The sequence below is a fragment of the Miscanthus floridulus genome, chromosome 1 (genome assembly GCF_019320115.1).
Source record: "Miscanthus floridulus cultivar M001 chromosome 1, ASM1932011v1, whole genome shotgun sequence".
NCBI classification, from domain to species: Eukaryota; Viridiplantae; Streptophyta; class Magnoliopsida; order Poales; family Poaceae; genus Miscanthus; species Miscanthus floridulus.
This window is the reverse complement of record NC_089580.1, coordinates 172,079,259-172,091,131: the sequence shown is the minus strand read 5'-3', so window position 1 is coordinate 172,091,131 and position 11,873 is coordinate 172,079,259. Positions and strand designations below refer to the sequence as shown.

Here is an 11,873-nt window from a genome sequence, read left to right as displayed (position 1 = left end):
GACTACGTGTTCCAAATCGCTACTCGGTAGAACAAACCGCACTTGGCTACACTGTTTTCTTCAAAGGACGGACGTAGTGCACCCAAGGCGGAAATCAGTAGAATGGCAGGACAACATGGAGCAGAGAAGGCCGGCAGACATCTGTCTACCCAAGTCCGATGTGATGCTAGATATGGTGTTGATCTGCACTGGATAGTCTCAAGACAAGCGGCGATGATCAATCCAGAACTGCCAGATGAAGGAATGAAGCCCACATCACAAGACTTCCTCCAACTATCTCCACGTACATCCTGGTACATTGCTGTTGCGGGATTAGCCTACCTCTAATCCCTATCATAAGACTCCCTCCAGCTATGGCAAGACATGCAAGAATTGCAAAATACGCCCAAGGGCTGCTGTACTTCATAAACTACCATATTCATGACTACAGAGACTTCAGAACAAGCAACAAAATGCTCAATGAATAAAAAACAGCACTCTAGGAGGGTATTTATAGACCGAAAGAGCGGTGCACGTGGACTAGGAGCACAAATGAAACAAGCCTAACAAAGGACACAATAAAAAGACAGAATTCAATGAAAAAGGACTCAGGCGTGAAAGAACAGTACTCAAGGACAATCATATTCGAAAGGATATACCAACACAGTACAACTCGTGAACAAACAACATTCACACTCAACCACCACCATACGACTACATCTGACAACAGCAGACTACCAGAGAATATGCCAAGACCCTGCATCCGAGTTCTTCCTTAACAAAACAACCTGGATAAATGCTCGGGGGCTGCAACAGGAGAAGTTCTCAATTCTTTTCAAACAACATAAGATTTAAGAACCTCTAACTTTTTGTTCCAAATAGCAAGAGGCTCGGGGGCTACACTCAGTGAGTGCACTTTTTTCCTTCAAAAAGCGCACATCACTCAGAAGATGACTTCAAGACAGACGACTTCAAGACCACACGACAAAAAGAACCCGGACATAACTATATCCGAGCTCTTTTCGACAAAGAACTTGGGTATATGCTCGGGAGCCTTTCGACGAAGAATCAGGACGATTTCAAGAAAAGACCCTCAAGCTCCTTGTGCCAAACAACAAGAGGCTCGGGGGCTACATCCAAATTGGAGTATTTTTTCTTCAAAAAGGTACACACCATGCAAAGATCTTACGAAGCGCTACACGGTTTCGCTCAAGAAAGCACTCAGACGACGCTTGTTCCTGCTCGACGAGACTTGAAGGAACAAGATGAGGCTTCCAGAACTCAACCATGAAGTGCTCGGAGGCTTGTCGGTGCGGGACCCACGGGATACCCCACAAGGAAGGGAGAAGACCTAGTCTAATTAGGATTCTTCACTTATAATCTTAGTAGCAGTATTACCCTGTAATCCTAATAGGAACTCTCATTGTAAACCGACTAGGACTCTGGCCTCCTAACTATATAAAGGAGGGCAGGGCTCCTTGGATTGCGAGTGAAGAGAACAATTGTACAACACAACACTTTACAATCAATCCAACACAAAGGCTAACGCCGACTGGATGTAGGACTATTACTCGATCGAAGATCGAGGGCCCGAACCAGAATAAATCGACTGTCTCTTGCGTTAAGCGTCGAGTTTCGCATACGCTGAAGCCCGAACATACTGCCCCGAGAACCTCCATGGCAGGCTATCGATGGTCAAACATCGACAATACTCTCTCTCTCTCTCGTGTAAAAAGAGTAAATATCATTTTAAAGATTAAATTAATCTTAATTTTGATTAGATTTAAAAAACAATATGAATCTTTAGATAGATTTATTATAAAAATGTATCCATCAATTAATCGAGTGCTACTTATTATGCATATGATATATTTGACTTAATTTATGACTGAATAATATTTTTAATCGATATTTTTAAAGCGAGATTTATATTATATTTAGGATAGAGGAAGTAGCTGTAAATGACGAGTTTGTGAGAGGAAGAGCATAATAATAATAATGATATAATTAATGAAAAACGCACCACAAATCAAATGATGATACTAGGAAAGAAAATTCCTAGCAGCTCGTTGCCTTCGGGGGTACCTGTTCGTTTCGCTAAAAAACCAGACTGAAAAATATTATTTGCTGATTTGTTGTGAGAGAAAAATATTATAACATAGCTGATAAGTTTTTATATTTTGAGGGCACACAGATGACACAACCACAAAAATCCTGTCCGGACCCGAAGACATCATTTTCGTTCTAGCTAGTACACACAGATCCTGCCATCCCGAGTTCGGCGCGCCCTGCCCGGTCCAGAATCTCCGAACTGCCGTGCCCGTCGGCTCCTGCGGCGTGCGCCACAAACTGCAATGATTCTCGGCTCGGCCCACTACAACCCAAAGATTCCGAAGGTGCAGCCACAGCCACTCCACACTCCAGCGGTGAGAATATACCTGTTGAATCCCCCTCACGAAGCCTCTCCACCGAACTGTGACTGTGAGTGTGTGCGAGCGCTCCAGAAATTCTCGAGGATGCAAGGGGCCATCGCCCGCGGGGCGCGGTGCCCAAAGATCCGTCGCCACGTTCGGCTGCCCGGCGGTACGCGTCCGTATGCCGAGAAGCCTCTGCGGCGATGGCGACCTGGGTAAACGGTGCAGCAGCGCGCCTGCCATGGGCGAGAGCGCGCGTGACGACCCAAGGCCCGGAGTGGTGCGCGCGACCGGCCAAGGGAGGTCCGCGCTGCGGCCGGGTGCTCCCGCTCCCGCGTCGCCGTCCCGTGGCGAGAAGAGAGGGAGCGTGGCCGGCGCCGTGGTGCTGATCGTTGGGACCAGCATCGGGTCCGGCATCCTCGCCGTGCCGCAGCGCACGGCGCCCGCGGTGAGTCTGAGTTCCCTAGCCCCAGCGAGACTAGCCTCAGCTACCATGCATGGCCCGGGCGGCACGTCGTTAGCACGGAAGAAAACCGCTGGAATTCATTTCTTCGAGCAGAAGTGCGATCCACTTCACCTAGTTGCTGGCAGCTATAAGACTGGCCACAGCGTTGCCGGTGCTGAAAAATCATCTCCGTACGTCAGTTCATATCGATGCTAGAAACCATAAAGGGATACAGCGTGATCATCGATGCTTTACTGTATATGGAAATGGGACCCAACTGCTCAGTGTGTGGAGGAGGAGTGTGCTGGTTGAAACGAACGGCTGGTGCAAAAATATTTTTTTATGTTCTCAGCATCGAGGAACCTACATGACCCGGGTAGAACTTTTTTGGTTTCAGCATCGGTTCTCACAACGTTTCTACCCGATGCTTCAACCTTCTCTCTCTTGTTTGAGCATCGGCAAAAAGCAACCTTGTGGGCAGTCTAAGACCGTCTCCGATGACCACGGCTCAAAATAAAAGATCCGTTCGTCCTTAATATCTATTTTTTCTTCTTCTTCAACAACAAGGGCCTATTTAGTTTCATCCCAAAACGTCAAATTTTTCAAGATTTTCCGTCACATCGAATCTTTAACGCATGCATGAAGTATTAAATATAAATAAAAAATAAAACTAATTACACAGTTTAGACGAAATCCACGAGACGAATCTTTTAAGCCTAATTAGACTATGATCAGATACTAATTGTCAAATAACAACGAAAACGCTACAGTGTCCATTTTGTCAAAAATTTTGGAACTAAACTGGGCCCAAGAGTCAAAGACAATTCTTTCTGCAAATAGGTCTCTAGGAGAAAGATATTCAGATTTGGTTATGCCTCTCCCTGATACTTAAAATGGATTTTTCATATAAATACTCAGTTGGAGACTATAGATATCGTGTTGAAGACCTATTTTAAGTTTGGGTTGGTCTCCTAGGACAGCCTCTAAGATGCTGCCGCCAGAACAATGATTTCCTTCTCCCAGTAGCATTGGTGCTGTCAGTACCACTAAACTCTCACAATGGACCAGCTAACCTCTCTTTCTTTTCTCTCTCTCTATACTCTCTCTATATCCCTACAGGCTACAACGAATTGAACAGTTAACGGTACTACCAGTAGAGAACAGCGCATAGCCTCGACAGGCAAGCAACCCAACTGAGGCTGTGTTTAGTTGGGAAAAATTTAGGAATTTAGCTGTCGTAGTACTTTCGTTTTTATTTGGTAATTAGTATTCAATCATGGACTAATTAGGTTCAAAACGTTTGTCTCGTGATTTCCGATCAAACTATACAATTAGTTTTTTTTTCTACATTTAATGCTCCACGCACATATCGTAAGATTTAATATGATAGATACTGTAACATTTTTTGAGAAAACTTTTTGGAACTAAACATGGCCTGAATTTCTCTACCCTATAGTTATGAGCATTCAATCGATGGCATGTTGTTCGGTTTTAGTTGGCACGATGAACGTCCGCGTTTAATTCTACCAAGCTGTAGCTGAGCGCGCTTTCGATCGATGATCTGCAAACACCAAACATTTCCCGAACCGAACATACATCTGCATTTATCCAGCCCAGCGCCTCATTTCGTCAGAAAACCCAGCACTGACCGCTGGCAAAATTAATTGACTGTTGCAGGGCTTCGTCCCGAGCGCGGCGTGCATGGTCACGTGCTGGGTGTTCCTGGTCGCGGAGGCCCTCATCGCGGAGATCAACGTCCACTTGCGGCGGCGGCGCAACAAGGACGGCGGTAGCCGCCGCGGGGAGCTGGAGCTGGACCTGGACCTGGAGGTGATCTCCGTGAAGAGCATGGCGCAGGAGACGCTGAGCGAGTGGGGCGGGCACCTGGCCACCGCCACGTACCTGTTCCTGTCCTACACCTCCATGGTCGCCTACGCGTCCAGTGCACTGTTCGTTTTGATGTGTTGTGAGAAAAAAAATAATGTTTGTTGGTTTAAAAAAATACGGTTTATAAGCTAGGTGAATGGGGGGCGCAAGTCCGGCGAGGTGCTGTCGCGCCTGGTGCCCGGCGTGCCCGGGCCCGTCTCCGGCGCCGCCTTCACCGCCGCGCTCGCCATGCTCGTCGCCGGAGGCGGCACGGCCGTCACCGACCGGGTGGACCAGCTGCTCACCTTCGTTATGATATGTATAAAGTACTCTGTAGTCTGTACTCCTACTAGCAAGCTGCAGTCTGCTATCTCTCGTCCGGACAGACGTGCGTGCCATCCACGAGCTGCCACTGCCGTTATTTAAGACTGATCATGCGTGCATCAAAGCCGTTTCCTACATCCGCATTAAGTTCACACACACCGATCGGGGAACCAATCTTGCTCTAAGGCCCCGCCATGCTGTTTTTTATTCTGAACTGATGCCTTAACATTTCAAGCATGTCTTTTAAGTATGCCCTATGCCTGGTATGCAAAGGTTTTCCGGCCAAACAAAGGCGTCCAGCGTCCCATGTCCAAAGCGACGATGTACGGCAAGCAATAGTGTGCCGAAGTAAAGGCAGAATACTAGCATATACGCACCTCGAGTCCTTGCCATGTTCGTCTTCATCACTCTGCTGCTCTGTCGCCTAGCCGTGTACTACTAGGAGACTAAGAATCATGAATTCATGAACCTTAGCTAGCTTAAAGAAAAAGGGAAATGAAATGAACTCGGTCTATTGCCACAGGTTTACTGCTGACAATTGAGGTATCAGCAGTGGCGCTCGGCGGTGGCCTGAGCCTGCCAGCGAACGCCAACTGGGAGCAGGTGCCGGCGGCGTTGCCTGTAAGGGGGATAAAGAGCTGGCTCGGCTTGTTACGGTTTGGCTCGTTCTGGTTCGTTAAGATAACGAGCTAGCTCAGCTCGGCTCGTTATCCTAACGAGCTAGAAAGCCAGCTCGGCTCGGCTCGTTAAAAGCTCGAGCTGACTTGTTAAGCTCACGAGCCAGGTATAAAAAATACACAAAATATAATATTTGTATTTATCTAAAGTTTAAGAATAATAATAATATAAAAGAAATGCATCTAGACCAGTTACCAGTCAATTTATAGGGTCTAGACCAGTTACCAGTCAATTGTAAAGTGCAAGACATGAAGTAATACAAAAACTAATATAAGTTTTGATACTTTTTTCTTGAAAGCTTGACTCGTTTAGCTCGCGAGCGGCTCACGAGCTAGCTTGAGTTGGCTCGTTATAGCTAACGAGCTAAAATCTTGGCTCGGCTTGACTCGTTATCCTAACGAGCCGAGCTGAGCCGAGTCAAACCAGCCACGAGTCAAGCGAGCTAACGAGCTTCGAGTTTTTTTATCCAGCCTTAGTTGCCTGTGATCATCTCCACGCTGGTCTTCCATGACATCGCACCAGGTAGGTACCCGGCCACACCCCACCTCCGATCCAGTGACAGTAAACCACCCCACGCCTTACGTACCGACTCTCTCCACGCGAGGAAACAGTTCAGCACCAAAACACTGATGAAGCACCGCTGATCTATCTACGCGTACCTGGAAGGGGATCTCGCGAGGATCCGGCTGACCATCCTCGTGGGCAGCCTCGTGCCGCTGGTGTCCTTGCTCGTGTGGGACGACATCGCGCTCGGCCTCGCCGCCACGGATCTCGCTGGGTTTGACGTCCTGGACATGTTAAAGACAGAGTAAGGCCACTGTGGTACCAACCACGTGCCTGCATCTCTCTCCGCATCCTGCCTGCCTGCCTCGCTGTTCAATTTCACTTCAGCAACCTGCAACTGAAACAGGCTTGTTTGGTTTCTAGATGGAGCCACACCGTGCTGGAGACGTTCTCGCTCCTGGCCGTCGGGACGTCGCTCATCGGCACGCTGCTTGGGGCTTCTCAGTTGTTCATCGAGCAGATGACCAATAGCCTAGCCTCTTCACCAGCCCAACAGCACGTACGTATGGTTCTGCTTCACTTCAAAAACAAAAGCTAATGAAATGGTCTCAAGGTTAATTATAATCGATGTGTAGAGTGTTCTGACCACCCAAGCGGCGAGTGCAGGGAAAGATCAACATTTGCTGGGTTTCCCAAGGAAGATGGATCGGAGCAGCAGCATCCTGGTGCTGAATCGGTTCTGGAGGACAGGCTCAGCTACGCTGCTACCGGAATCGTAGTTGTCCCGACCATGCTCATCGCAGCTACCGTCCCCAACTCGTTCTCCATAGCTACTGACATCGCGGTAAGTGCGCCCCAAAACACGCGCATCGTAGTCGCATCCCACTATGCATTCAGTATGTTCCGTTAGCCGGTTCGTATCGTTCATTAAAAAAATATTGTTGGCTGATTTATATGAGAGAAAAATACTATTTTAATTAGAAATTTACGATCATCTACACGCCACAGCCAAACGAACAAGCTGTACCACATACCTGATGCACTGCTGTCCTGCTCCTTCCTACACGAACGTTCAGGGCGGCTACTGCATGACCATCCTGTATGGTGTCCTCCCTCCGTTGATGGCCTGGGCTATTATCGGCTCCTGTCCGTCGGTCGCTTGAGCCGGCTTATTAGTTACTGTATTTTTGTTTCACAATAAAGCAGCTTTAGTCAGCTTATCAGCCGACTTTAATATCAGCCGAACAGCCTCTCACTTGACCAGTGCAAAGCATGTCCTGGTTGGGATGGGGGTGTTCTCAGGGCCTGTTTGGTTCCATGGACTAAACTAAAATGTGGACTAAAATGCTCACTTTTAGTCCCTAAAATGCCAAACACATGGACTAAATATTAGACTAAAGGGTTTAGTCCTCTAGTTCATAAGAAGGTGACTAAACTGGACTAAAATGTTCTGGAGACACCCCTACCCCTGGTTACTACCCATCCCACCGTCAACGCACTCCCCATCCCAAGCCTATCCGCTCGTTCCCTACCCGCTCTCTCCCCGCCGTCATCGCACTGCCCTCCAGAGCCACCGCCGCTCGCTCCCCACGCCGCCGCAGCTGCCCCAGCTCCTTCCCCACCTCCCCATCTCCTCCCCACCTCCGCGTCTACCATGGATAGCCACGGGAACGCCTACCGCGACTTCTTCTCTCGGGCAGGTTCTTCATCGGCGGCTCCCAACTTCCCTGCTTTCCCGGACGCCCGCGACGAAGACAACTTCGGCCCCTTCTCCCAGCCGGCGGCCCCCAGCCTCACCGCTCCCCGGACGCGGATGGAGGATCTGGATCTGAACTCCCAGGGCGAGGGCTTCCCCCACCTGGGCTCATACCAGGAGTTCCTGCAGGCGGAACAGGTTCCCGGCGACCAAGGCCTACCTCCCCATGGCCCTGGTGGCAGATCCGGCCGTGGAGGAGGACGTGGGGCAGGCCGCGGTTCCAGGTCCCTGACCATTGGAGCTGGATCCGGTGGTGGCCGTGGGGGAGGCCGTGGGGGAGTCCGTGGGGGAGTCCCGGGGGGGAGGCCGTGGGGGAGGCCATGGATTGACGTTTGCCGGGAACAGCTACGCGCCTCCAGAGCATCTCGGCGCTATCGAGGATGAAGATGAAAACGGAACTGAACATAGCTCCCAGTCGGTAAGATCCAAAACCATGATCTCATTTTGCTCAGATGTTCCATTTGTAGCTGTTTTTCAACATGTTTTGAGATGCTCCAGTAGATAATTAGGCTCTATTTGTAGAATCTATTTGACAAAGCCAATTGGACCGAAGAAAACACACACATATTCTGTGATGTAGCTGTTGAACAAATAAGGGTAGGGAATTGCTTGAATGGGACAATGTCTGGTAGAGGTTACAAGGGGATGCGTCAGCAATTTTTCGTGAAGACTGGCCTCAACATTCAACCAAACAACTGAAGAACAGAATGACCCAATGCAAGGTCCTATACAGTTTCTGGGTAATGCTTAACAATCATACTGCTTTAGGGCGACGACCTGATGGAACGATCATAGCACCGCTTGCCTTCTGGAAAAAAGAGACAGAGGTAATTTCTATTGGATCTTTGTCATTACATATTCGTTCCTGTGGTTATGTCTTAATGACTGCTGATTTGTTCCTTACTTGTTTTGTGTCTTTGTGTGTTTCAGAAAAGACCGGAATGTAAGAAGTTCATGTATGGTGTACCGACTTACGTTGACCAACTAGGTGAAATGTTCCATGGGGTGACAGTTGATGGATCCACCTCTTGCATCCCTGGACAAGGCAGTACTGATCCAGAAGAATGTGCTGATGAGGAAGGTGAAGATGCAGATGGAGAAGGCTTTGTAAACAGCCCAATGAGTTCTAACAGCCGCAAGAGGGCAAACAGCAGTACAAGCACAGCCTCAAGTCCACTCAAGAAAAGCAAAAGTCCAATGTTGAAGATGTTTCAGGGGCTGCTTAAAGAGTTACAAATTACCAGAAATAACGAAGAAGAAACAATAGCTCAAATGGCAGACAAGAAGAGCCGACAGAAGGAGGAGAAGAAAAAGGATATAGCAAGATGTCTAGATTTGGCTGTGGAGTGTGGTGCGAACTATAACTCGGAGGAATACTACATGGCTACTAAACTGTTTTGTTCCGAATACAATCGACAAGTCTTTTGCCAGTTCAAAAAGAATGAAGACAGGTTGATGTGGTTGAAGAGATGCTGCAATGATACTAGATGATTTGGCTGTTGTAACTTAGTTTATCTGCAACATCTTTAGAACTTGAACTCATTTTGGCATGCTGGTTGCATGTGTGTTGAACTAGAGCTTGAACTTATGTTGCATTGTGGTTGGCTGTTTGTTGCATTTTAATATGGTTGGCTGTCTCACTAAGAAGTAGTAGACTATATCTTGAAGTGCTGTTGCTGCTGCTACATTTACATTTACCCCTGTTACATTTACATTTTCCTGCTGCTGCTGAACTCATTTTCATGTTGTAACAGGGGTCCGATGATGATCAAGAAGTAGTAGACTATATCTTGAAGTGCCAGAAGAAAAGGAGAAGAATTGCTATTCTTGCTAGTGCCATGATCGGTATGTACCACTTCGACACATACATGAACAAATCTGAGTACAGGGTGCCAACAGAAAGTGGGTATGAATGGGTCATGAGAACACTAGCAAATAAGACTTCTTGCTTCAACATGTTTAGGATGAGTAGGTGTGTGTTTGACAAGCTTCACAGTTTGCTAGTTGAGTCATATGGTTTGAAGTCCACAAAGAGGATGTCATCTATGGAGGCTTTAGGGTTGTTTTTGTGGATATGTGGTGCCCCTCAGTCTGTTAGACAAGCTGAAGACCGTTTTACTAGGTCATTGGAGACAGTTTGTAGAAAGTTTGATAAAGTACTGCATAGTGTGAGCAAGCTTGCGGCTGATATCATTAGGCCAGTAGACCCTGAATTTAAGAATGTGCATTCTAGGTTGCAATCTCCACGTTTTTCTCCATTCTTTGACAATTGCATTGGAGCAATTGATGGGACACATGTCCCTGTTGTGGTACCAAATAGCAAGGTAGTCCAACATACGGGACGACATGGATATACAACTCAGAATGTGATGGCCATATGTGACTTCGATATGAGATTTACTTTTGTCGTGGCGGGATGGCCTGGCTCAGTTCATGATATGAGGGTGTTCAAAGATGCAATTGAGAAATATGGAGACAAGTTTCCACATCCACCTCAAGCTATTGACGTGTTCTATTATGTCTTCTTCTCTCATTTTTTCAATACTTTCCATGTCTTACATTAAAAAATATTGAATATGTAGGCAAGTTCTATCTTGTCAACTCGGGGTACCCAAACCGACCGGGTTATCTTGCACCGTACAAGGGTACAAAGTATCATCTCCCGGAGTATCGACAAGGCCCAATGCCAAGAGGTAAAAAAGAGCAGTTTAATTATGCACACTCTTCACTTCGTAATGTCATCGAGCGGTCTTTTGGAGTTTTGAAGATGAAGTGGAGAATTTTGTTAGATCTATCAAGTTATCCGATGCCAAAGCAAAGTCAAATAATTCTTGCATGCATGGCACTTCATAATTTCATTCGAGGTAGTTTTTTGGGGGATGAGGACTTTGATTTGTTTGATAATGATGAAAACTATGTTCCATTCACCGAGCCATCATCTTCTGAAGCAAATGTTGATAATACACGACACGGGGACGAAGATCAAACCATGAATCAGTTTCGTGATTTGATAGCTGATGGTTTGTTTAGTAGATCATAGCTGTGATGGGTTTTAAGTGTATGGACAATTTTTTTAAATGTATGAGCATTTTTTTGAATGCATGAGCAGTTGTGATGTTTTGGGGTGAATGGGTTCTGCTCGGCCAGCAGCGCGGCCAGCAGCGCGACAGCGCGTCCAGCAGTGCGGCCAGCAGCAGCGAGTCAACTTAACAAGGGTAATATTATCTTTATACAACTGCATTAATGGACTTTAGTCTCTGAAACCAAACAGAGTACGGACTAAACTTTAGTCCAGGGACTAAAGTTTAGTCCGCGGACTAAAGGAACCAAACAGGGCCTCAGTCCTCTTGGTCTCTCGCATTAACTACGGGTTCACGCCGAAGACGGTTAGGCATAGACTATCTCCGACAACATCTAAAATATAAAACATATTCGTTCTTTAGATAGCGCTACAGGTAAAATATTCAATATTTATTTGGCATCTTCTTCAACAACGAGACCTAAAAAAGAATCCTTTCTGTAAATGAATTTTCAGGAGAGAGATGATGCTCATATTTGGGTTGTACTTCTCAGATAACCTAAAATAGATCTCTCGTATAGGTACTCTGTTAGAGACTAATTTTAAATCTCTCGCTACTCATCTTATGTTTGACTGACCGTATGGATTCCTTGTAGACCGTCTCATTTTATGTTTGACTGACCATCAGCCTGTTCGTTTGGCTGTGGCTTATCGTAAACGATCGTAAATTTTCAGCCGAAACAGTATTTTTCTCTCACACAAATCAGCCAACAGTACTTCTTCACGAACCAGCAACGATACGAACCAGCCAACCGAACAGGCTGCATATGGGTTCCTTGTAGACCGTCTTAGGCCAGGCCATGTAAATACTATTAGTGCTGTAGCACT

The 11,873-nt window shown here is 46.9% G+C and overlaps 1 protein-coding gene and 1 pseudogene across 1 annotated transcript; both read left to right on the top strand.

Moving 5' to 3' along the window:
• Positions 1–2,495: 2,495 nt before the first annotated feature.
• Positions 2,496–7,373, top strand: LOC136467159 (uncharacterized; annotated as a pseudogene).
• A 2,416-nt stretch (positions 7,374–9,789) lies between these two features.
• LOC136467151 (protein ALP1-like) lies at positions 9,790–11,176 on the top strand. The gene is made up of 3 exons (XM_066465740.1): positions 9,790–10,463; positions 10,547–10,986; positions 11,076–11,176. Exons 1-3 carry the CDS (start codon positions 9,805–9,807, stop codon positions 11,174–11,176), a joined length of 1,200 nt encoding a protein of 399 aa, XP_066321837.1. The 5' UTR covers positions 9,790–9,804.
• The last annotated feature ends 697 nt before the right edge of the window (positions 11,177–11,873 follow it).

Bases quoted from the DNA above. Each gene is read 5' to 3' on its own strand.
- LOC136467151 (XM_066465740.1), top strand. From the start codon at position 9,805: ATGATCGGTATGTACCACTTCGACACATACATGAACAAATCTGAGTAC. The intron at 10,464-10,546 runs AGCTATTGACGT...TATTGAATATGT, and splicing joins AAGTTTCCACATCCACCTCA to AGGCAAGTTCTATCTTGTCA. The intron at 10,987-11,075 runs GTTTGTTTAGTA...ATGCATGAGCAG, and splicing joins TCGTGATTTGATAGCTGATG to TTGTGATGTTTTGGGGTGAA.